The sequence below is a fragment of the Lepisosteus platostomus genome, chromosome 1 (genome assembly GCF_059453375.1).
Source record: "Lepisosteus platostomus isolate fLepPlt1 chromosome 1, fLepPlt1.hap1, whole genome shotgun sequence".
Taxonomy (NCBI): domain Eukaryota; kingdom Metazoa; phylum Chordata; class Actinopteri; order Semionotiformes; family Lepisosteidae; genus Lepisosteus; species Lepisosteus platostomus.
This window is the reverse complement of record NC_142611.1, coordinates 65,352,426-65,376,642: the sequence shown is the minus strand read 5'-3', so window position 1 is coordinate 65,376,642 and position 24,217 is coordinate 65,352,426. Positions and strand designations below refer to the sequence as shown.

Genomic DNA, 24,217 nt, shown 5'->3' with positions numbered 1-24,217 from the left:
TGTTAAAACAACATTTAATCAACACTATTTTCCTAAACGTTATCCGATTTTGCTTTTATTCAGGGTTAAAGACAGGGCTCATTAAAAGTGTTATTTGTGTGAAAGCATTATCACGCCACAACAAACGAGGCAGGCGAGATTATACATCTGTGATAAATTTATTCACTTCACTATACTGTATCCTGCTTTGTGAACTGATGACCCAGATCCTTCTATACTCTCCTTTAAAAAAAATGTGAGACAAATGTCTGCAGATGCACATACAGTACCCTTCTTAAGAGACACCACATAAAACAATAACTTACTGTGGCAGCTTAATACGGTAAAGGCTTTAATTGTGCTGGTTTGGGAAAATCCGCATTCCTTCATATGGGTTTCCTGTGTGATTAGTTTCATAAAAATTCTAGCTTTTCATGTTTTGTCGTGATGACTCTTGGTGCTGTATCAAGTGTTGAAAGATCCACTTTCTGCATAGACCGCATACGTTTTGCACACCTTGGGTACTGGGGTTCTTTGTGAATTTGGAGATTGTTGCAACCATTGCAATAATATGCCTCCATATTAAAATCTGGTACAAATATGCAACCGAAAAGCCTGTTGAGTCTCAGCTATAATGAAGGGGAGGCAGGACTGACTCCAGCCTGCCTGGACTAGACTGGACCATCTGTTTTTTTAGGGTCCTAGGAGAGAATGAAGCATTAACATTTTAGCTCTGTGCAATTTATTTAGTACCTTTCATCTTTCGGTATCCAAAATTTGCAGGTGGCAAGCAAGGGGAAGTAAGAAGTTTCTGAGAAAGTTAAGATAAAAGGGGGGATTATCTAAGGTCTTCTGGAGTCTTAAACTGGTTTCTATCCAGGATTCAAAAGGTCAATTTAACCTCCCTACTGAAGACAATGCCCCAGTCTGGGCTAGACTAAAACAGGGAGTGACCCCGTGTCTCTAGCACCAACATTCAAAATCCCAACCAGGTTTGACCGTGGTTGACCTTGGTCCATAAAAGACCATAACTTTACTGAACGCAATGCGTTTGGAGAACAGAAAGGTGGAGGGCATTCAGTTTTGGAGTATTCAGCCCATGTCAATGTCAATTCAATTTATTTATATATAGCGCCTTTCACAACAAGGTTTCCCCAAGGTGTTTAACAAAGCAAGTGACCATATAGTACATGTGAATATAGAAAAGAAAAGACCAAAAGACAACGGAGGAGAAGAACCAAAAACTCCTTAGTAAAGAGAAAAAAACCCTCTAGGGGTCCAAGTTCAACTGGCTGCCCAACCCCTTTGGGCATGCTAACATTATACAATTAAAAAAAAAATGAATGAGGGTATTAATCCATCCATTGTGTCTTCTGTATGTCAGTACTCTCTGTAGACCAGCAAAATCCTCCTAAATGATCCACAATGTCCCTCCTGGATCCATGGCAGTGATGCAGCATCTAACTCAGATGGTGCTCAGCCCGGGTACCATCCGGACATGTGGGGAGGAGAATAGGATAGTTTGGTCAGAACAGATGTTTCTACCTGGTGGGCCAACACAGAGACACACAATGGCATGTACAGCAACACCAGCAGCATGGTTGCAGCAGGCAATGATGTAAGGTGTGAGCAGGCTAGGCTGAAGTAATAAGTCTTCAGTCTGGATTTGAATACTGAGATTTAATCAGCATCCTGAATATGGGGTGGGAGACTGTTCCATTAGCTAGGGTGTCCTTCCTGTAATCTATCCTAGATCTATCCTGGGTTGGCACCAAGCCAGTCGACTTATTCCTGGAAAAACATATATATCCGTCCGTGTACAACAGCGTCTTGTTAAATCAATACACTTGCTATGTTGTTTGCTGAACAAAAGCACCAGAACATGGTATCTGGGAGTCTCTTCACTTTCAGGAATTGCATGATCATTTCCTCTAATGCCACGCCCACACGGAGCCACTGCCGGCCTGTCGCCCCTGCCCCTGCCCTGACTCTCTGTCCCTCTCCACAGCAGGCCTATGTGTCCTCCAGCCAGCAGATGCCGCCTCCCAGCCCCAACACCAACAGCAGCAGTAACAGCAGCAGCGGGGGAGGGGAGCAGCTGAGCAAAACCAACCTGTACATCCGGGGACTGCACCCGGGCACCACGGACCAGGACCTGGTCAAGCTGTGCCAGCCGTGAGTATCCCTCCCCGCACTCCACCCTTCCTGCTCGGCCGGCACTGGGTGCCTCTCCGCAGCGGCTTCTCTCCCGGGGCCTGTGCCTCTGACGAGGGGATGCCCACTGTAGGGCACACCGCCCCCCCTTCACTGGCCGTCGCTGAGCCAGGATTAGGATTCATCTCCTTGCGCTGCTTTCCATGGGTTTCCGCGGGAAGACCGGCGCACCTGCGTTGTCTTCACTCACACTCATGTCGCCCCGGTGAACACAGGGGTGGGGGGTTTCTCTACTCGCCCGTCTTCAGGAGCGGGCGGGGGTGGGAGAAAAAAAGCAACTGCCAGCGAAAGCGGACAGGAGGGAGGGGGTTTCTAGTTTGAGAGCAGGACAGGGTTACTTCTACGCATGTCCTGACATGACCCCGCCACCGAGGGCTGAGAAATATGCAGCTGCTTTTTAGGGGGGGAAACTCGGCACTTGTGTTTGTGTTCCTCTGGTTCGACTTTGCTCCCCCCCCACCTCCTCTCTGTGAGATTTTAATCGGAGGCTGAACATTTAACCAACCTTCAGGCTGAGCGAATTTTCCTCCGAATTTCTACCGTCCAAAGAAGCACGACAGCTCCAGGTGCAGCGCGTAACAGGCACGTTTTCAAGGCTGCGGCTCGTCTTATTTTCCACTCGCATCCTTTTTCTTCCCCCAACCCCCCCCCCCCGCACAGGAATTGAGGTTTCTGGGCTGGAAAATCTTTGACCGTGGCTGGCCTTTCAAGTGCAGCCCTTTCTGCTGCAACCCCTAGTCTTGTCCAAGTTCCCATGGTGAAAGGATCTCCTTTTTTCCGAAATGGATCAGTGGACATGAATTTAAAAAATAGCATCTTTATTATTTTGCTCCACAAAAAAAGAAAAGCAGGGAGCATGGGACAGTGTCGTCTCTAATAGGGGAGCCCCGGGACGATCTGTGCTGTCCTTAGACACTGCTGTTCTTCGTAAGATGCTGTTAGTAATTGTAACAATTTATAAAATAAGGCTCGTCTTTGCCAGCTTAAGACATGCAGTTGCACAATTTGTGCTCAACAGGAAAATAGCATTTATTTCCATAGGAATTTATGTCATTTATAAGGGGGGAAAATGTACCTCACGCCACTGTGCACGACTCAATAGTAAACAACTGGAGAGGAAAACCTGGACTTCTCATTGAACAAAAAAAACATTTAAAATGCAGCTCGCTATTACAGCTTGCTTAGACCACAAGTCCTGCCCACTGTGACTACATTCTGTGCTCTTGAAAAAGATTAAATGGAAAAGGGCTGAGTCACAAGTATCTCTGACAGTGGAAAAAGCTGAGCACTGAATGTGGCCGACAGACATGAGTGAGCTCAACGCCACACACGGTCACAGTTGCAGCAAGAGGCAGGTTACTCTAAAGGCGACTTGTGCATACAGAATTTGTGAGAAATGTAGAAGTACAACTTCAGCATTTTATTTGACCAATTACTCATTAATTTAGCTGACACTTTTAACCAAAAAGACTTACATTTGCACACGTTTACACAGTCGCCGTATTCTAATGGAACAATTCAAGTTAAGTTCTTTGCTCAACAGAAGGTACACTAGCAGTGTCTCACCTGGGACTCCAACTCACAGCCCATCCACAAGTTACAAGTGCAGAACCCTGACCCCTGCTTTAGTTTTCTAAATTTCTAAAACACTCCCGTAATTTACTTGCTAACAGTTGCCAAAGGTTCTATGAACTAAGTCAGTTAGCATCACAGAGATGGCTAAAATGAAGCAGAAGATGACAAGAGTCAGACAGGGGAAGGCAGTGCTGTATGCATGTTCATACATATTCAATTCAGTCGGAGTATTTGGACACAATTTCATGTTGTGACTCCTGATCCTAAAAAGGTATTTATGTTCTGCCCAAAGCTGTGCAAGGCTCAGACATCAGACTGATGAAGACAAAGGATAAAGTTTTTGGTTATGCCAACCTTTTTGGCAAACACTGGATAATTCAGGGGTCTTTTTTCCTCTCAAAAACGAACCCAAAAAAAAAGCATCTCGGCGGGCTCGATTGAGAGGGAAGCAATCTTAAAAGTGAGAACAGGAAGTCCTTCTTCACACCAAAGGAGACGGGAGACTGAAATGAGCTGCCCAATCACATTGCAGAAGCCGGTACCCTGGTTTCCTACAGGTGATCCTCGGGTCCATCAGTTAGCCGAATCCGGATGAGCATGTCCACTCTTCTTGTTCTCAGTAACCCGTGGCTGAGGAAGGTTGCTCAGGGGGTCGTCGCAGTTACATTATAGCACACCAGGACCCCGGGGCTTGAACTCTGGCGCACAGTACCTTTAAGGTGCCCTGAGCAGAACTGTGTGGAAACATCAACAGGGCAGGGCAGCTCACCGCCGAGCCCAGACTTTCCAAAAAGAGCTCGGTACTTTTTTATTCCACGGTTAAGAAGACGGTAAAACAACAATTCCCAGGCTTGTTCTTTTATCTTTCTTTTCACTCCTGCTTTTTAGCCCATTTTCCCTGTCACTGTACTCTCCTCATCTTTCTTTCCCTTTCTACGCACAGACTGCTTTCCTGTTAGTTTCTGTTTTGCTCCCGTGACGGTTTGACACTTTGAAATGGTAATTTCACGCAGACGTCTAGTTAGGAAAGGAGCCTCTGACACCCGCTGTGTTTTCCTTGCTGGTGCCAGAGATGGTTACGCTCTCCTGTCTGGAAAATAGGGAAATTTGCCCTTTGCCTGTTTCCACAGACACTGTTTGAGCAAGATTCCTTCCTCGCTAGTTACACAATCTCCCAGACTGGGCTCCTCTCGGATCATGTTCACTATTGCACCTCTGCAACAGAACCACACAGTAGCCATAGCCATTTAAAATAAATCGCTTTTTCATATTCCAATTTTTTAACATCAGGCTTATTGACTGGGACAAGTCTGGCAGAATCAAAAACTCAATTTTCTTGAGCGTCAGCTTAAAAACACAGTCACGTTCCTTTACCTCGTCCTGAAAAGCCAGTGGACAGCTTTCACTGTAGCGCACATAAACCAGCACGCGTATCAAGAGCATTGAAAGGCAGGTGATTCGCCATCTTCCTAGAACGCACACCTTGTGGTCCTCGTACAGGCCTTGTTAATAATGTTTATTATAGTGTATTCTATGCAGCACTGTTGTGAGGACAAACAGAGCTTGCTGCAACATCCACTTCTCAGTCGTACTTAGTCACTTTCAACAGCACCCCTGAAAAAAAATCTAGTCTTTGAATGTCTTAGTCTGTGTTCATTTTTAATTATTTTAAATCATGTTAAATGAAAAGTAAAGAGCTATGGGGGAATCTGAGCAATTGAGTACATCAAGATCAGACACACACACACAGAACAAGGAATATTGTTTTAAGTTCCTGAACTTTGATGATCAAAGTAGATTTCATTCCAGATAAGCCAGCAAAAAGGTTTTCAAGGCATGAGGCCCAAAGAGCTGTAATAAAAATATCTGTGGCTGACCAGAGAGAGCCTGCACTTTTCTTTTCAGCTGTCTGGAAGAGAGCGCTCACATGACAGACTGCCTATCCCACAGGAAACAAGGAACCCCAGAGGGAGAAAAGAAAAGTGTAAAAAGAGCAAGAGAAAAGGAGTGAGGGGAGATGAGGAGGAGAGGCAGAATCAGGGGAGGAAAGTGCAGCTGCCACCGCGCAAGACGAATGGCTGCAATGGATAACAGAGAGCGAGCGAAATACAAGGGAGAAGGGAGCGAGGGACAGGGTAAGGGAACCTGAAAAGGGAAGGTACAGGGAAGATGTGGAATCTCAAAAAGAATGGCAGACTCAGGGAAGGAAAACAGAGGTGAAGAAGCAGGTTAGGAGATCGGGGCAGGAGAAAGGTCTGAGAACGTAGGGGGAGGGGAGGGAAGAGGGAAGGAAAGATAGGTAGCTGGCAGATGGAGATGAATGGAATTCAGCTGGAAGCTTGTAAAATGGGCAAGACGCCCCCCCGTCCTTGCTCCCAAAGCCACTAGAACTGTAAGTCACTTCAAGCAGGGTCACAGGTCACAGCATTTCCGCATTCCAGGTCCTCTGGCTATTCACAGACATGCCGGCAGGCCTGCCTCTCCACTAAACCTTCCCTCTTCCTTCCTTCTGGCGAGGTCTGAGGTTCGTCACACAGAAAGGTCACCTTTTAGAGTACTTTTGTGAACACGCTCAACCTGGACAGGCTTGTTCTTCTTCATTACTTTGATGCAGAGACGGCTGGGGTGGGGTGCGGGAGCCAACATTTCTGTACAGATCCCAGTTATGCACACACAGCCCTCGGACACGTGCTCTCACACGAACAACTCAAACACTTGTCAGTACGCCTGTCATCCCATGAGAGAAAAAAGAACTAGGGTGTGCTTACTTGTTTCGACCGATGTGTCATAAACCTATGTACAAATTGCACAAATGTGACTGAGTGTGCTGTGTATTTCAATTAATTCATCTCTAGGTCATCAAGGTAGTCATGCAAACCTGCACCTCGGTACCACTGAGGAGTGCAGGCCTCTCTCCAAACAAGCTGACGCCTCTCTGGGCATATCTGCTGTTTGCACAAGTACAAAAATTAGCCCAGGCTAAATAAAGGCCAAGCAAATACAATCCCCACTAAAATATCATATTTACCTCTTTGGTGCTGCAAGTCTACAAACGCACCAGTGGCAGGCGGATCTACACAATTTTCACTGAAAATTCAGATTTGCACTTTGTTAGTAAATGGCGATAACGGCCTTTTAACTGAAGGGGTGAGCAGTAGTGCTCCTGGCCACTGATGTCTGTAGGTGTGTGCGTGAGAGAGAGAGTGCGACAGCCAGGCTTTGATCAGGACCCCAGTGAACAAACAGCCTATTGTTTCCCTGCCTGGCTGGCTGGCTGCAATGCGAATGATATCAGCTCTCCCAGCCTGCCCCCGCTGTGCACCACAGTGCTGTTTACAGCCAGGTGCCCCCCTCCCCACCCCCCCACGACACACAGCACCCCTAGGGCTCAAGGTGCGACTCCAGATCGCGTCACAGAAGCCTCCTACCTTCATTCACGCCACTTCCTCTCTCACTGCGATCTCTGAGCCCTTGGTGTGTTTCTCCAGCTGCCAAGGCTGGCCTCTCATACTGTTACTGCTGAGCTGCTTAAATCAAGAGAAACTTTTTTTTAAAGCTCAACACATGGTACACAAATGAAGAAAACCGCGAAACACATATTCCAATTGCCACTAAATTTATTTAGATCCCTCAGATTTGTTGATAGCGGGGCTTCTGCACCTCTTAAGCTGGTCCTTCACTCTAACTGTACACTAATGTAAAAGAACATAGTGAGCTCTGTGCCGTGGTTTAATCATAGCTCCCCAGTTTCATATTTTAAAGAATGGTTTGTATAGATATTGATTCTTGATTCTTGTCTTTCATTTTAATTTAACATGATGCACAAATCAGTGTTTTTTTTTTTACAAAGTCCAGGTAAAAAAGTATGATTTACTTTTCTTAATGTGCTGCTATAAGATGGAAAAGTACACGATTTAAGGAATCAACCTCTTTGTTTTAATGAAATGGCAATGATGACAATGCTGTCTACACAGAACTTCAAATATGCTCTCAAACTGCAGTTTCTGATGTGTTATCAAAGGCCTGAACTGAAGCTGTATTTTAGAGATTCACAGATTGTGTATTTTTTCCCCTCCTGACCTCAACTGATTCAGCAGAACGGCCGTGTTGTCCTTTGTTCTGCTTCGCTCTACCCAACAGGGGTGTGGGCTGTGGTCAATAATAAATGCAGATCACTGCACCACCTCCCAGTTTTAATTACAGCACATTCAGCAACTTCCCAGCAGGCAAAATAGGAAGAAAACTAAAGGAAAGTTCAGGCTGTATCAGCACTCTGCTTGTATAAACACACTCTGCACACATTCCTGCAGTGGCCGAGATTAGCTCAGGCTGTAATAAAGATCTTTACACAGTCTGTACAGTGTGTTCATGTACAGACTGCAGCCCTGTTTCACATCAGGGTTCTCGCATTGGGCCCTGACTTGGCATCTCATCAGAAATTTCATTCTTTTGGTTCACTGGTGCATTTTGCCCTTTTTAATGCGTTCTCTTTCAAAGGTAAGGGGCCAACTTCAAAATCCCATATTTAAGGCCCCTGCCCCATTCCCAAAAGCAGCACCAGTCTAAATTCAAGGGAGCATCCACATACTTTGGCCCGCTGTCTGTGTGGAGTTTGCATGTGTACCCCTCAGGGGGGGTTTGCCAGGTTCGTCCTAACTAAATCCAAATGTCATCTGGACATTATTTGATTGTCTGCTCTATACTGTCCTTTTCCAGAAGGGGTTTCAAGGGGTTTTCAATACTTAGAAAGGTCCATTCCCAATACAAGCAGTAATGACTGTAGAACTAGAGAAAAAGACATAAATGAGCTTGACAACTGAATGGGCTCCTCTCATTTGTGGGCTTTTTAATGTCCCGGTGCATCCATTAAACAGGTCCCTCTTATCCTGTTTGTTCCAGCAGTTTTACTATGGTGCAATTTTCCAAACCCCACGGTACTAAAGTATACTTTTCCAATTTGTTCAATATTGCCAAAAGATTTATAGTTTTTTTTTAAAACCTTAGAGACGGGACAGATATTTTTAGTACCAGACTATGGGCGTCCAGGCTGCAGCCACACCATATTTATCGCCACTTCAAGATTCATACACCTCTTTAAAAAAAAAATCACCCCCTTGTTTCAACACAAAACCCCCCCCCCAAAAATCCAGATGCCTGAGGGGTGAGCTAAATTTGCATTGATCCCTACACTTAAAAGCTTTTGGCTTCTTGGGAAAAGTAAAATTGGGGGAAAAAAAAAAATGGAGTGGAGGTTTACATTTCACGAGTGAGGCCCCTTGTAGGAAGCGATCGGGAACCGCTGATAGCATCAGACAGCTGTACAGAGCCCCGCGTGAAGGGCCAAGTGTCCCTGCTCCTCCGGCGAGCACCTCTGCGGGGCTCCCTCCAGGTAAACACAAGCCCGTGCGGGCTGCCAGCGGAGCCACAGGGCTGCCTTTGTTCGTGTGGCGGATCTGGGCTGGTGGCGGCAGCAGGGCAGGGTGCAGTAGGACCCGGCGGCTGGAGGCCCTCCCAGCTCTGCCTGCTCCTGCCTGTCGGAGGCTGAGAACAGGGCAGCCGCCTGGAGCCCTGCCAGCGCAGGACTGGGAGAGAGATCGGGTTACACTGCACGGCACGCCAGGAGAGCGTCTGATCCCCGGCGCACTGCGCACGAACAATACTGCACCAGGTAGCACACAAAGGTGTAGCACGCTGTCCCACTGCCTGCCCTGGCGACACCCTGCAGAGCAGCACAGGGCGGCAAAGCATGGCTAGGCCACTCGAAATGAGAGGAATCCACAGGAAGTAGAGTAAATGCAACCCAGTACAACATGGCTTTCCCTGCACTGCAGCATCGCCAGTAAGGACTGCACACCACAAAACTGGATTGTTTCGACTTTCAACGTGGTAGAAAATAAAAGGCGCATGCCTGTTGTACTGAAGGAAGGTGTTCCTTATTGCTGGGGCCTTTATCCAGCACGTGCATGTCTGTCCTCAGGAAGGGCAACAGCACAGGCAAGAGAACGCACCTGCACTCTGAGGACGGTTGCCGGACAGGCAGACTGTCTGTTTTACATTGATCAGTTTCGTCAACACGGGACCCCAGCAAAAGCAAAGCACGGTGGAAGACAGTATGATTCCAACGCATCTGGATACAGCATGAAGAACTAAGAAATGGGGAACAGATACAGTCTTATAGCAAATAATTAAGTCAGATACAGGGACATGGCTTGCTGTCCAGTTGTATAAAATATCTTAAAGTTTAATTTCTTCTTAGTTATTCCCTGAAAGGTAACTCCAGTTTAAGGGTGTTGCACAAAGCACTCAAAATACATCCAGCTAAAACCTCATTCCAAATTCTATTAAAGTTATGTACCTGTGGCGCTATGGGTCAAAACAGGCCCCAGCTCCCCACTGTGGGGACTAAATCACAGTGCGAAGTCCCATGCACCTCAGCTGACTGTCTGTGTGTTCCAGGTATGGGAAGATCGTCTCCACTAAAGCCATCCTAGACAAGACCACCAACAAGTGCAAAGGTAAGAGACTGCTGCGGTGTTTGCCTGCTGCCTGATTCTGTCCTGACTGGCTGCTGTGGAGCAGGACAGATGGGGAAACGTACAAATCCTGGACATTCATTGTAGGGGAAGAAAACAGCTGAGAAGCTTAAGACTAAGACGTGACTGAGTTCTAAGTTAATTGGACTTGTTAATTTGACCCTCTCTGGGTGTAGGGTGGGATTACACACAGCGACCCGTGTGGCCACTCGTGTGCACTTGCAGGCACACGGCGCTGTCAGTGGGGGGGGGGGGTGTGCACCTCTCCTCTGATCGGCTTGAGGGTGGGCGGGGCAGAAGGGTTTGCCTGCACTTCCTCGTTCGCAAGAGCGTGCAGTCGTGCGGGGTCGGACCTGCGAGCCGAGACTTTAAAAACACCCTGACTGTTCCAGAACAAAACTTACTGGCCACCCTACATTAAAAAAGAAAAGAACTCTTCCCCAGTACACGAGGAAGAAAAGTACAGAGTGGACCGGTGAGCAGGAAGTCCGCACGGAGCTGATGGCCTGGGGTTTGCCTTGCAGGGTATGGCTTTGTGGATTTCGACAGTCCGGCCGCAGCACAGAAAGCGGTGACCGCGCTGAAGGCCAGTGGAGTGCAGGCTCAGATGGCCAAGGTAAGCGCCTCCTCTTCCCCGTACCGTTATCCGCAGTTCTGAAACGAGCCCACGAGGCGAGAGCCTCCCTTGGGGGGAAAGCCTGAGTAAAGCCGTGCTCGGCTCCCGGGCTCTTCTTCGCTAATGCGACATTAAATGGAGTTAAGTGAATTAAAGCTCGTTTGCACATCTCAGCAGTCTTGTCTTCCCAGCAGGAAAATAGGCAGCGCATGTAATAACACTTGAAGAAGAATCATGGTTAAAGAGCAGATCACTCTCCCAAGAGCTGAAAATCTGTGATTTAGGTACCCAATATGGCAAAGTTCTCATTTACCTCGGGGACTACTCATGCCTGCAGCTGCAGTTCTTCTGGAGTTGGGTTCGCTGACACAGGAAGGGGGCTCAGTTCCTTCCCTCTATGATTCCGATTGGTCAGATGGATTGCCAGGCAGCTTGCCCACTGGGGGGGGTGGTGGTGGTGGGACAGGGACAGGGGTCATAAATGTGTTGGGGGGGAGAAGCTCTTTTCCAAGCCTCCTCAGGGGTCAGCTATGTGTTGACATGTCGTAAAACTGTGGTGGTTTCAAAGAGCAGGTCTTAAAAGTGTCCTGCAGCTCAAGAGAACAAAGGCACTCTGTCTTGGGGGTCTTTGCTCGGCTGTATCCCATTCATTTTTGGGCCTCCTTTGAAATGTTTTTTGAACTTAGCCATTCATAGTTAAAAAGACTACAGTGCTCGTTCCACAGCATCAAAATCCACACTACTGAATGGATAAGCCTGTCTCAGGTTTGATGTGCATTTAACACACATTTCAACCCTGTTCCGCACTCTCCATCTTTGAGCTTCATTGCTTTATTAGTCCAGTTATTTCGATATGAGGTTAAATCATCCGTTTTTTTGCTGCTAATGGGAAAAGTACCTGGAAAATCTGCAAGACCCCAACCCTGGAGGACCAGAGTTACCCACTGCAGATGTGTATAAGGCAGCCCAGGTATCAGACTGCAGGAACACTTGCCTATTAGGGTATCTTGTTTCTGAAAAAAGAAAAGAAATACACCGGTTTTGGCATGAGAGTTTCTTCCAGATGAAGGTGTTAAGATGCTGGAAAGTTGTGACAAGGTGGAGATGAGAGGGAGAGAGAGACGCGTTTGCAGCAGAGATTCTCTCTCTCGCTGCGTGCCTCCCATTAACTGGGCCACGGAGTCTCCAACCAGCCTTTTGAGCGGGTGTCTGAGCACAAAAGGGATTCCTGTAGACCCATTAAACCGATCCCTCTCCACCATTCAGAGGTCAGGGGAGCACGTGCCCCGCCGCCTGCTGCACAAGAGCCCCGTACAATGAGCTCGGTCCCGAAAGCTAATTCATCGACAATTGGATGACGTGCATTCAGCTGCATCCCCCCCCTTCTCCCCCCCTGCTACAGAGGCGAGCAACAGGAAGAGCCAGGCACTGGCTCACAATCCCCAAACACACACTGCTGCTAAACAAAATGACAGGACAGCACATCCCGTACAGAAGCAAATACACAAGGAGTGGGAGCTGACGGCTTAGATAAGGGAAAGAGGGGCTTCTAACACAAATCAAGACTGGAGAAGTCAGTCAACGTGCTGTCAAAGTTGCGCCTTGGCAACATTTAGCTGCATTTCCTTCTGTAGGAACAGTTTCTGTAAAGGCACACAACTCAGTGCATTCTAAGGCCATCTCGGTCTCCGCCCAGCTGGTGCAGATGGGACGTCACGCCTGAAGATTAACAGTAACTTGAGTCGTCACTGAGAAGGAACAGAGGCACAGTCGCGCCAGAGCACATTAGTCATACGCACCCCAAGGCTTTTATAGATTACTTCATAAAAGATCAGTGATAGCAGACCAACCTGGCTCCACTAAACTTGAAGAATTGCCTACCTCCAAACCCATCCACAACCCAGTTCTTATCATTCTTCACCTAAAATGTCTAGACGTGACGATGTTTAGTTCTCAGGCTACTCTCACCCAACAGCAACGATTTGTTTCACTTTAAAAAAAACTCCCCTTAAGTAAACAAGTTGAAACAGACCCTTAGGTTTTGGAATGTCATTAATAAATGACGCAGGCTTGGGTTGAGTGTCGTTTTATAAGTTGTTTTCAAAAAGCGTTGCTGCCGCGTTGTTAGCTGAAAGACATTTCACATCTTCAGACCGTCCTGAGAACATGAGCTCAAGAATTTCATTCTTTGCTCGGCTGCTTCAGTCACACCTGGAAAGCAGTGCACTGGGATATGCAAAGAGCTTAAAATGATAAATTGCAAAGCATGTTTGCATTTTCATGTCACACTCTTTAACACGGATCGGGTGACTAATTTCTTATGCAAATAGAAAAACTAGAAACACTTGCTGGGTGATAATGGTAATGACCCTACACTCTGTTCATGGGTTTAGAGTTAAAATAAACTTTTCTGCTTCACTGCATGAGTTTCCATGGGCAAAGGGCCTTTTCCATTTGAACTCCTTTAAGCGTACCCACATTAAGAGTGTGCATGTCTACCCTGGTGCATAACGGAGATAACCTTTTTGAATAAGCAGTGCAGTAATGGATTAAAGTTAACATGACCACTGGGGAGTCTCTCAGTATTACAGCACAACCTCCAGGACAGGAGTGCAGCATTTCATCATCTAGGAATAACCCCTCCCTCCATCCCATTCCCACATTATTTCACTACCTCCCAAGTTTTGTAAAAGAACCCTACTTTTAGCCAATATGAGATCTCCTGCTTCCAGAACACCTCCCAAACACATTCAACCAGGGCTGGCAACCCAAAACGAGCTCCTCACGGCTGGACTGGGGCTGGGATAAAGGCAAAGAAAGTTAAACTTATTGCAGAGATAATACTCAAGGGCTATGGTATGTTACACTGAACATCTAAGCATCCAAGGTATGTTAAAAGCATTCTGTTCAGTTTTACAGATTACTTGTGTTGCAGCTACAGCAGAATTAGCTCTCACAACATCTATGGCCCAAATACAGCATGTATGTTCTTAATTTCTTAAATGCACATCCACAAAATGCAATGCATTTAAAAATAAACGGCTTAGTACATTACCATTGAATTTGTTTGTTCCCCGTTCAAATTCAATGAATTGTCACTTGATGAGTGGGGTCACAAATCAAAACCCCTGTTTAACATGGTGGAACTCTCAAAAATTAAGACTTAAGAAAGTTAATGCATCACCACCCTATATTAATTTTAATGACTCATCTCACTGCTGGTTTGTTTTTCACCTATTTTGAAACAATCATAAAAAACATTTGAAAACAAAGCTCAGAGTGACAAGACTTCGCCTCCCCCTGGCTTTCCAGGAGTTGTGGGAGAAGAGAAGAGAATCTTTAACAATGTCCTCCGGAAAGGAGCCCATCTCGGGTTAGAGCCCCACCTCAGCACACAGGCGTCTGCACAAACAGCACCTGGCCAGACTGGCTTGACGAGTGCTGTGTGGCACTTCCTGCACGCAAGGCTGAGCCCAGCTGGCCGCACGCCCTCCTGCTGCGGGCAAAGGGCAGGGCGGACCTTTTATACCCCGAAATGGTTCTGTCGTGGGCATACGTGCTGAGAGGCATGGCCTGCAAAAAAGCAGTCCCCGGTCCGATGGGACCCCCTCCCCCAGTTTCGAATTTTATGTTGTTCACGGGATTCAAAAGTGACTGTCAATCCAAATCGCGTTAACGTCGAACTCGATGTCTGACCCGTCCTCTTTAACAGCCTTGCCACGCCTCAGTCAGCTTCTTTTGTCATCTGGCGGATCGATTTAACGGCTTGATTAGAGAATTAAGGAGAGGCCGCGGTCTCCTTTGCTTGGCTTGGAATCGGGCGCTCCAAACTGGGCTGCTGTATAGGAGACCAGGGAACTCTCTCCCGCTGCTCCTTGGTGACCGTGCACTTTCAGGCAGCGTGGGGCTGACTGAGCAGAAATACCCGTCCCCCTACGCCCACCCATCGCTCCGTTAGCGAGGTGTTCGTCTGCCCTCCTCCTACTGCCCATAGACTGCAAGACTAAACCCACAGAACTGGCCCACAGCACCAGGGGCCACTGTTTCAAACTCCTGAGATCGAGGCACGTTCTGATTTTGCAAACTGGCACCAGGTATGAAAAAAAGTATTAGACTTATATTCTTAATGAAGCAATCTTTCATTTAAGTAGAATAGGCTTGAATTTGGCAAATGTAAAGTATTAGAAAGTACTAAAAAAACCTGCTGCATTAATTACTAAATAGACTAAAAGGAGCCACTTTGTCTTCTGTAGCTGGACAAAGACGTTCTCTCTGTCCTGACCTCTCGTTCACCCCTATCGTTATGTAACCCCTGCTGGGTCAACACCTTCTGGTCCCGGAGTCCAGACTAAAGCTGGTCATGTTCTGTGACGGAAGAGCCACACAGAGGGTACAACAGCACTGTTCTCTTTAAAACACAAGGTGCCAAGGTTTAAGAGCACCAACTGGTTTTGAGGCATTCAAAAAAAAACAGCCACAGGCAGAGATACTATGAAATGATGTTGAGGAAAACACTGCAGAAAAAGAGTTTATCCATAACTGTGTTGCATTTCAGTGAGTACAAGAGAAAATAAAAAAATACATATGGCTACAGCCCAGTAGCTGCAATGGCACAGCACACAGACTCCCTCTTCAGGGGATAGTCTGAGTGTTTCAGTGAAGGAAATGTGTTGCTTTCTCACTCTCAGTGCCCCGAGCGTCTGCCCTGCTGAAGGTGTGGGCGCTGCTCATGGTGTGTGACACACAGAGATCACAACCCTTCATGCCCTCCCCATCACAGTGGGGGCCTGTGCTCCCCTTACCGATGAAACCACCAGCAAGCAGGCCAACCTCCTTCAGGAGAGCGCCCTGCCTGTCGGACTGCAGGTTACCTAATCAGATGCACTCTAGTGCCACGCATTTCTAGATACTGTCTTTTGTAACTGCAGAACTGTTTCCTCCAAGGGGGTAAAAGCCGCATCAGCATTCTTCTTTGATCCAATCCAAAATACATCCACCTGAAAGGACCTAGAAGGAATCTGAAGGATTGAGTCCACTTTTAGCAGTTATTTCTGATCATTAGACGTAGGGGCTGAGGTTACCCAAAACCAGATATGGCAAATGCTATTTTTAAAAGGTTTAGAAATGGAATGTATCGATAAAGTAATATAGTAGAACAAATGTGATGATAAGCACATAAATAGATTTGCATGTTATGAACAAATCCCTAATTCTGACCACAGCCCTAATCCTGGAATATTTACAGAGGACGGCTTGTTCCAGCCCTAATCTTTTTTTTCTATTTTAGATTTGTTTGTATGACAGTTAATAACATGTTCTTCACTTATAAAAGATTAAAACGTTACAGATTTCGAAATGCATTTTTTGTTCCTCCTGAAAACCCAGACACTGTTGGGTCAACACTGCAGTGAAAGAGTGACTTTGGTTAATTTTTAATTCTAGCTTTTTAAACACAAGGTTTTGATAAATCAGTGTGTTTCTTGGCAGCATAAGGAATCTCCAGATTTTAAGGAGATGTGTTACACCTGGAGTACATCAAGCACCTGTCTCCGGTCATCACAGGAGTACTCGGTAGAACGAGTTACACATTCCACATGGGTGCCCTCCGGCTACACTGCACTCCATTACGACTAAGAGGGGGGGATTCAACGCTTATGTTCTAGACATAAAAAACAAACCAAGACAAATCAAGGCGCTCCATGGTTTCTGCCGAAAATTGAGGGGTCAGATACCCGCAGTGCTTCCTCAACCCACAATGAGAATCTGGGAGCCGAAAGCGTCTCTTCCCAGACTCTGCGACACACAACACCCATGTTCTGCCAGGCGTACAATGGGCTTTTTCTTCCTTGCGCACTGCGTGCTTGTGAAACCAAGTTCTGGAAAGGGAAGAAGGGGACCCCCCTGGGGAAAGAGTTCAACTGAAGTACAGCCAGACAGCTCCGTCCTACACCCCCCCCCCCCCAACTCTTTCTCCCTCTCTCCTCTGTTCATTTCCTCTGCCACCCCCCCGCCCCTCCATCTCCCTCCTCCAGCAGTCTCTCTTCTCTCCCTCTCTCCCGGCCCGTCCGACGCTCCAGCTCCAAAGCCGCCTCCTCCTCTTGTGCTGCACTCTCCCTTTGTGCCTGGCCTCTCCCCCCCCCCCCCCGCCCTCTCTCCTTCCACTCCCCCAGTCCGTGCTTCTCCAGCTCTGCTCCGTTCCTCACGGCACTCACTTCCTCCCGCTCTCGCTCTCTCTCCTCTCCTCTCTCTCCCACTGTCGATCCAGCTTAGCGCCTGGTTTCCTGTCTGTTTCCAGGAAATTACACAAGGATCCATTTTTTTCTGTTCTGAATAGGCACATGCTTGCATGAGGGGTTCTTTTTTTTCCTCTGTGTTTGAGTGTGTGCGCATGTACACGCCTTTTTCCTCTCTCGGTCAGCTGCTCCAGAAGGATTTTTTTCTGATTTCTTAGAAAACAACCTTCATGGAACCTTTCTGAGCACAAATCGTCAGTTTCTCCTTATACTTGCCAAACCCTTATTGGAGAAAAGTCTTTGAAAAAAGTATCTGCTCTGGTACTGTAATCCAAACAACCCCTCCATGTCTGGATACCTGAACCATCTCTTTTGGAGACATAATTTTGCTCTCCTGCTCACAAGACCTACAAGATCTATAAAGACTCGAGCAAGGTGTTAGAAATCCGTTCCTGCCTCTCCCCTGTAAGTGAAGGTTCTTTGAGCTGCCCTGCTCACCTCCAGCGCTGCCCACACCTCTCAGCAGTGTCTCAAGCTCTCTCAGCTGCCCTGCTCACCTCCAGCACTGCCCACACCTCTCAGCAGTGTCTCAGGCCTCTTGAGCTGCCCTGCTCCCCTCCAGTGCTGCCCACACCTCTCAGCAGTGTCCCAGGCTCTTCGGGCTGCCCTGCTCACCTCCAGCGCTGCCCACACCTCTCAGCAGTGTCTCAGGCCTCTCTAGCTGCCCTGCTCACCTCCAGCACTGCCCACACCTCTCAGCAGTGTCTCAGGCCTCACGAGCTGCCCTGCTCCCCTCCAGCGCTGCCCACACCTCTCAGCAGTGTCTCAGGCTCTTTGAGCTGCCCTGCTCCCCTCCAGCGCTGCCCACACCTCTCAGCAGTGTCTCAGGCCTCTTGAGCTGCCCTGCTCCCCTCCAGTGCTGCCCACACCTCTCAGCAGTGTCCCAGGCTCTTCGGGCTGCCCTGCTCACCTCCAGCGCTGCCCACACCTCTCAGCAGTGTCTCAAGCTCTCTCAGCTGCCCTGCTCACCTCCAGCGCTGCCCACACCTCTCAGCAATGTCCCAGGCTCTTCGAGCTGCCCTGCTCCCCTCCAGCGCTGCCCACACCTCTCAGCAGTGTCTCAGGCCTCTTCGGGCTGCCCTGCTCCCCTCCAGCGCTGCCCACACCTCAGCAGTGTCTCAGGCTCTTCGAGCTGCCCTGCTCACCTCCAGCACTGCCCACACCTCTCAGCAGTGTCTCAGGCTCTCTCAGCTGCCCTGCTCACCTCCAGCGCTGCCCACACCTCTCAGCAGTGTCTCAGGCCTCTCGAGCTGCCCTGCTCACCTCCAGCGCTGCCCACACCTCTCAGCAGTGTCTCAAGCTCTCTCAGCTGCCCTGCTCACCTCCAGCGCTGCCCACACCTCTCAGCAATGTCCCAGGCTCTTCGAGCTGCCCTGCTCCCCTCCAGCGCTGCCCACACCTCTCAGCAGTGTCTCAGGCCCTCTCAGCTGCCTAGGCCAGATCCTCTCAACCCCACTGTCTTCTGGGTTCACATTCCGCTCTTATTTACTTCACTGGTCCCTTTGCTGTGCTCCTAATTTGCTTAATTAAAGATGTGGTAGATTTCAAGTCACAAAAAACTTTAAAATGGGTAGAAAATAACCCCTGGTAGTTGAAAGGGTCTAATTAAGGAAAATGCTAGGTCAATCAGAGGTTTTTTTGAATCGGGTCAGCTAGAACTGATCCCTCAAGACCAAGCATACAAGGGTTGATTTTTTCGCCAGGAGGTCCTCGAGTTAATGCAGCTTCGCATATTTGCCCACCCACCCCACCAGCAATGGGCTTCGTTCCTGAATCGCACTCTTCTTCCCTCCCAGCAACAGGAGCAGGACCCTACTAACCTGTACATCTCCAACCTGCCGCTGTCCATGGATGAGCAGGAGCTGGAGGCCATGCTGAAGCCCTTCGGCCAGGTGATCTCCACGCGCATCCTCCGCGACGCCAACGGGACCAGCCGCGGCGTGGGCTTCGCCAGGTACGCCCCTCGGCCCTCTCCTCCTCCTGCTTGCTCATCAGACAGACAGAGATTAGAGAAACATTCTTCCCGAAATTCAGAAATCTAATCCCAGAGTTCCCACACCTGCCAAAACCACAACAGGTCCCAATCCTACTGGGAGAGGGAGGAGGGAACTCAGTTGATCTGGCAGCCCAGTATGTGATCTCCTGTCACAGCCTGAGGAACAGTGAGTCCGTCTCCCAATAATGCTCCAGCCGCCTACAGTATATGTCAATATGATATAATATGTCTTTGTTGTAAATGTCTGTAACATGTCTGTAGATTTTATTTTACTTCTATTTTTGTTTTGTTCTATGTTAATTTTATTATTTTTATTTGCTTTGGCAACACTGATTGTACCCATCGGTCATGCTAATAAAGCACCTTGAATTGAATTGAATTGAATAGAGAGAGGCACCTCCGACTCCAATATTGATGCATGCCTCAAGAACCGGGGGAGCTCTGTTGTAGGTGGGGTCAGGGAGAGGGGATCTCTCCAATCAGTGCAAATTGAGTACCCTAAATCCAGCTACCTCTCTCCTCATGCTCCCTGACGCCTAGCCCTGTACATCATGCTCACATGACACAGGAACAGCTCTGCTGGAAGAGCTGCAGTTTGCTGGAGCAAGAAGAGGAAACAACAGGCACAACCCAAATGCAGACCTCCGTTCTCTACACAATTTGGGCACAGCACACATTTGTTGTACTTAAGCCCTGAGATCTCCACAGTTATCAGATTTACTTAATTGCATGGGTGCCTTTTCACAACAAAAAAGATAAGCATCTGATTTCAGGGAATGCATGTAGTTTTCTCTTGCTCTTTTGCTTACTGAAAACCCCTCCCTCTGCCTTCATATTTTATGTTTCCGATAGATAACAATGCATACTTTTGCAAATTTTAAATTAAATAGTTTAAAAGCAATGGGAAAACGTTCGAAAACAAATCACAAATAACCAAGGTATTCTATTCTGTAAAAACGTAAAAAAGAAACTGAACTACTGATGATGAATAGGAAATATTTACAATAGCTGCTGAGCAGTTCCAGGTGAAGACCGTGAATTGGAAGCAACTTCCGCCCTCTTGTGGTAAAAACTGGTAGCACACTATCGTGCGGCACAAACCTGACGGATTCGTATCTGGTTCTTATTTTTCAGAATGGAGTCAACAGAGAAATGTGAAGCCATCATTCAGCATTTCAACGGAAAATACATCAAAACTCCCCCAGGTGTACCAGGCAAGACAGATTTCACCTTAATACTTTCTGATTCCACCTTTTAAACGAATCATAACACCTAGTGAAACTTGTTCAAGTTGCTTCAGTTCTAAAGGCTATCAGCTAATTAAGAATTTGTCCTGCCAATTTTCAGTCTTTCATTTTTTGTCATAGTATTAGTATTCACAACTTATGCCTACAAAGCATATTGCTGTATTAATTAATTTTAGTGCACAGATCCTTGGCAATGCCAAAGCTATATTTAGGCTTTGTAGATACGAACGATAATATTTTTGCTGTGCACAAAGTACCATAATAAAACTCCATCCTTATTAACTAAAAGTGTACAACAATTCAGGGTGTTATTCACCTTTTGAAATTAGTATGACAGCCATTATAAAGCAAAATATAACATGCATATATTATATATTATTTTCTGAAAATGTGAGAATTCAAAAACCTCCCTTTTTTTGCCAGAGTAAACAGACACCTGCGTGCACACTCAAGTTAAACAGCGAGCTCATCAACAGATAGTGCTTGGCACAGAGGAGCTTCCCAGCGCTCTGGTCAGACTGAGCAATAGCAACTGGTGTCAAGGCAACTTGAATACAAAAACCTTTGAAAGGGCTTTGTTGGGGCCCTTTGCACACAGAAGAAATAAAAAATCAAATCTCACCGAACTCAGATATACTGGCCTCTTTATGATCCACCTTCAGACAGCTTCTTGAGGAAACTGCCCGATTTATGCTAAGCGATGGCCACATGAGCCCCGTCCCCCACCGTGGTCTGAGCCTCTCCCTGCCTGCTCCTCCACAGTGCCCACCGAACCCCTGCTGTGCAAGTTTGCGGACGGGGGGCAGAAAAAGAGGCAGAACCAGGGGAAGTACCTGCCGAACGGACGGCCGTGGCCCAGGGATGGGGAAACGGTGAGACCGGCGTGACGAGCGCGTGTTCCCGCGGGGCCGAACGCTTGAACTGCGGCGGCGCTCGCCGCTGCCTGGGGCGCGATCTCCGCCTCGCGGGCGGCGTGATCGAACCCCTGGCGGGCGGCAGGCCAGAGCAGAGCTGGTCTCGGTGCCCCTTGCCCATGTATCTCTCGTCGAAACGATCTATTACCATGCGAGGAAGAGTCTGGGGCATGCTAGCTGCTTCGGGAAAGGGAAAAGGCCTCGGGGGCCGTCCCGTCCACCCTTGCATGGAGGGGCTCACGCGTGTCTTTTTCTACCTGCAGGGAGGGATGACGCTAACGTATGACCCTACAACAGCCTTACAGAACGGGTGAGTCAGAGAATCCCAGGTTCCACCGTCCTCCCACTGTGGCCTCGCACTGACTCAGAATGTCATGAGCACGTCTTGGTGAAACGACAGAAAGGCTGGGCTTATTAACCCGGACCAAACGCTCTTTTAACAAATCTATAGGTGGAAAGGTCAGGTCTGTCAGTCGCAGTCGCCGAGATTCAATGTGTAGGGAGATGGAGAAAAACGGTGGTTGTTCATGTGGAATGAGTTTTAAAGAAATCCGGTAATAACTGCTGCACACTGGCGAGTGACAGCCCAGACTCCCGGACGGGATTTAGCGTGGACCGATGGTGCCGCTGACCGCAGTGGCAGAAAAACCACAGCGATTGCCAACTCGGCTTCCCTCCCCGCCTGTCCGCAGGTTCTACTCGTCCCCGTACAGCATCGCCCCGAACCGCATGATCGCTCAGGCATCCATCTCGCCGTACATCCATTCCCCCGTGTCGTCCTACCAGGTCAGTGCCGCCGGCCGACACACTGCATGCCAACGTGCACCAGCTCGTCTCTGCTGCGCTTATTCTTATGCCCTTGTAAAGGGGGGGGGGTAACATTCGAGATCTTTATAAGGGACACTGAGGTCAAATGCCACGTGCAGCAATTCTCATTGTATCGTCTTTATAACGTGGTACAGAAATAGTCCTCCCACGTGTTCCTCTAGGAGGAAAAGTCCTATATCTATGCCAGCTACTAAATGTATTGTATTGCAGTACCCTGGTGTTGTAGTGGAAATGCACTGCAGCATGTTGCACTGTGCTGTCCTCTACCGTATTGGTTAATCTGTCTCTTCTCCAGGTACACAGTCCCTCCTGGATGCATCACCAGTCGTACCTCATGCAGCCTGCCGTGAGTATCAGAACACTACGCAGACACAGCTGCAGCTTATGCATCCTGCCAGCAGAGGACATGTTACTAGCTGACTATGGGTGGAATTTCACAAGTAGAGGAGCACACATAAAATTTGAGTTCGCCAGCCAGGGCTCTCTAAGCTCACAGTGCCCCCTGTAGCCCCCAGTGCAACTGCGGTCACGTAGAGCTGTCAGCGAAGAACACACCTCTCCTCCAATCAGCATTGACCCTCTGGAATTTGGTGGTACTGTCTAAGAGAGATGTGCCTCTCTTCCAATCAGAGCTTATCCTCTGCTGAGAGGCGGTGCCACCTGTGAGGGACATGCATCTCCACAATTCAGCACTGACCCTCTGGAATGAGGCCGTACTGCCTGTGAGGCACACACCTCTCCTCCAATCAGCACTGACCCTCCAATATGGGGGCAGTGCTGCCTGTGATGTGTTAGAAGACATGGTGGGGATGTAGAAGAGGTGGATGCTGCACATTGGTGGTGGTGGATGGGAGTCCCCATTACCTATAAAGTGCTTTGAGTGGAGTGTCCAGAACAGCACTAAATAGGTGTAAGGAATTATTATATTTAATTAGAAGACGAGCGGCTGGAAGGTGGGCGAGACAGAGGACTCTGCCTGCACTTCATCAGCCTCCTCTATGTGTAGAAGTGGGTTTGTATCCGTGAGCCAAGAAAAGAAAAACTCATAGTTGGCTGTTCTACAATGCATGGAGTGTAACAACTATCATTGTCCATTCTGAGAAAAAGACTGCAACTCTGCACCCTGCTGCGGGCTCGCTCTGCGCAGTGCTTCAGGAATGTTAGCCTGTGTGCACAGGGCTGTTTCATGCTTGCTCTGCATTTGTCTACTCAGGGGACGGTCCTGACCCCCACCATGGACCACACCATGTCCATCCAGCCCACATCCATGATGGGGCCCATCACCCAGCAGCTCAGCCACCTCTCCCTTGGCAACGCTGGCACGGTGAGTCCCTGGACAGCAACGCACAGCTCACGTGCTTTGGGAAAGAGGTCATTTACACTTCCTGCTCCAAGAGATACTGCCCCCATCAGCAAACCTGCTGATCCTTTACCCATTTCTCTCATTTCTCTCTCACTGCATTTCAGCAGACCGCAATTGCTGGCTCTCTAGATAAGTGAACACAAAGCAAACTGCTAAGAGCCTGAGCTTTCTATGACAGATTTTTCAGGACTTCTGAGGGAAATAACAGGGATATCAGCGAGTGTGTGTGTGTCCCGTGACCCTGAACTGGATAAAGCAGTTAGAAAATGGATGGAGGGAGTGGAATATCAAACACTGTGTTGCCCCTTTACAGCGAACAAGTAGTGCTGCTGGGGGGACAGTATCGTAACAAATACTAATCCCGCATCGACAAGACGATTATCCTTCCGCTGACTCGGCTCTGATCGGGACCGCGGCCAGGCGAGAGAAAAGACCAGCCTGCAGCAGGATCCACACTAACACCATCTCCTTTTATCTCACAGTACATGCCTGCTAACGCAACTATGCAAGGAACCTACATCCCACAGTACACCCCTGTGCCTGCTTCCAGCGTCTCTGTAGAGGTGAGATCCAGCGGACTGGCCCATTCGCTTTCAGTGAACAAGTCTTCCCACCCACAATGCTAACACAAAAGGCAGTTTTACCTTTTACCTAGAGAG

The 24,217-nt window shown here is 48.2% G+C and overlaps 1 protein-coding gene and 2 long non-coding RNA genes across 5 annotated transcripts in view; 1 reads left to right on the top strand and 2 right to left on the bottom strand.

The window, feature by feature from the left end:
• LOC148678477 (RNA-binding motif, single-stranded-interacting protein 2-like) overlaps window positions 1–24,217 on the top strand; it is a 56,667-nt gene that overhangs the window by 21,564 nt on the left and 10,886 nt on the right. For 2 of the 3 annotated variants that reach the window (XM_088633599.1, XM_088633601.1), the window contains exons 2-12: window positions 1,988–2,154; window positions 10,225–10,283; window positions 10,826–10,917; window positions 19,007–19,164; window positions 20,341–20,420; window positions 21,216–21,325; window positions 21,631–21,677; window positions 22,060–22,153; window positions 22,491–22,541; window positions 23,409–23,519; window positions 24,041–24,121. In XM_088633599.1, coding sequence (XP_088489725.1) covers window positions 1,988–2,154; window positions 10,225–10,283; window positions 10,826–10,917; window positions 19,007–19,164; window positions 20,341–20,420; window positions 21,216–21,325; window positions 21,631–21,677; window positions 22,060–22,153; window positions 22,491–22,541; window positions 23,409–23,519; window positions 24,041–24,121 — 1,050 coding nt within the window. The remainder of the gene's footprint in view (window positions 1–1,987; window positions 2,155–10,224; window positions 10,284–10,825; window positions 10,918–19,006; window positions 19,165–20,340; window positions 20,421–21,215; window positions 21,326–21,630; window positions 21,678–22,059; window positions 22,154–22,490; window positions 22,542–23,408; window positions 23,520–24,040; window positions 24,122–24,217) is intronic. The other variant, XM_088633600.1, reaches the window with a different exon arrangement.
• On the bottom strand, window positions 7,138–10,737 carry LOC148678479 (uncharacterized). Its single transcript, XR_015939177.1, has 3 exons — window positions 10,124–10,737; window positions 9,777–9,914; window positions 7,138–7,292 (listed from the first exon to the last, which is right to left on the bottom strand). It is a non-coding gene; the product is annotated as an uncharacterized LOC148678479 (long non-coding RNA).
• On the bottom strand, window positions 10,912–13,809 carry LOC148678478 (uncharacterized). The gene is made up of 3 exons (XR_015939178.1): window positions 13,619–13,809; window positions 11,816–11,930; window positions 10,912–11,356 (listed from the first exon to the last, which is right to left on the bottom strand). It is a non-coding gene; the product is annotated as an uncharacterized LOC148678478 (long non-coding RNA).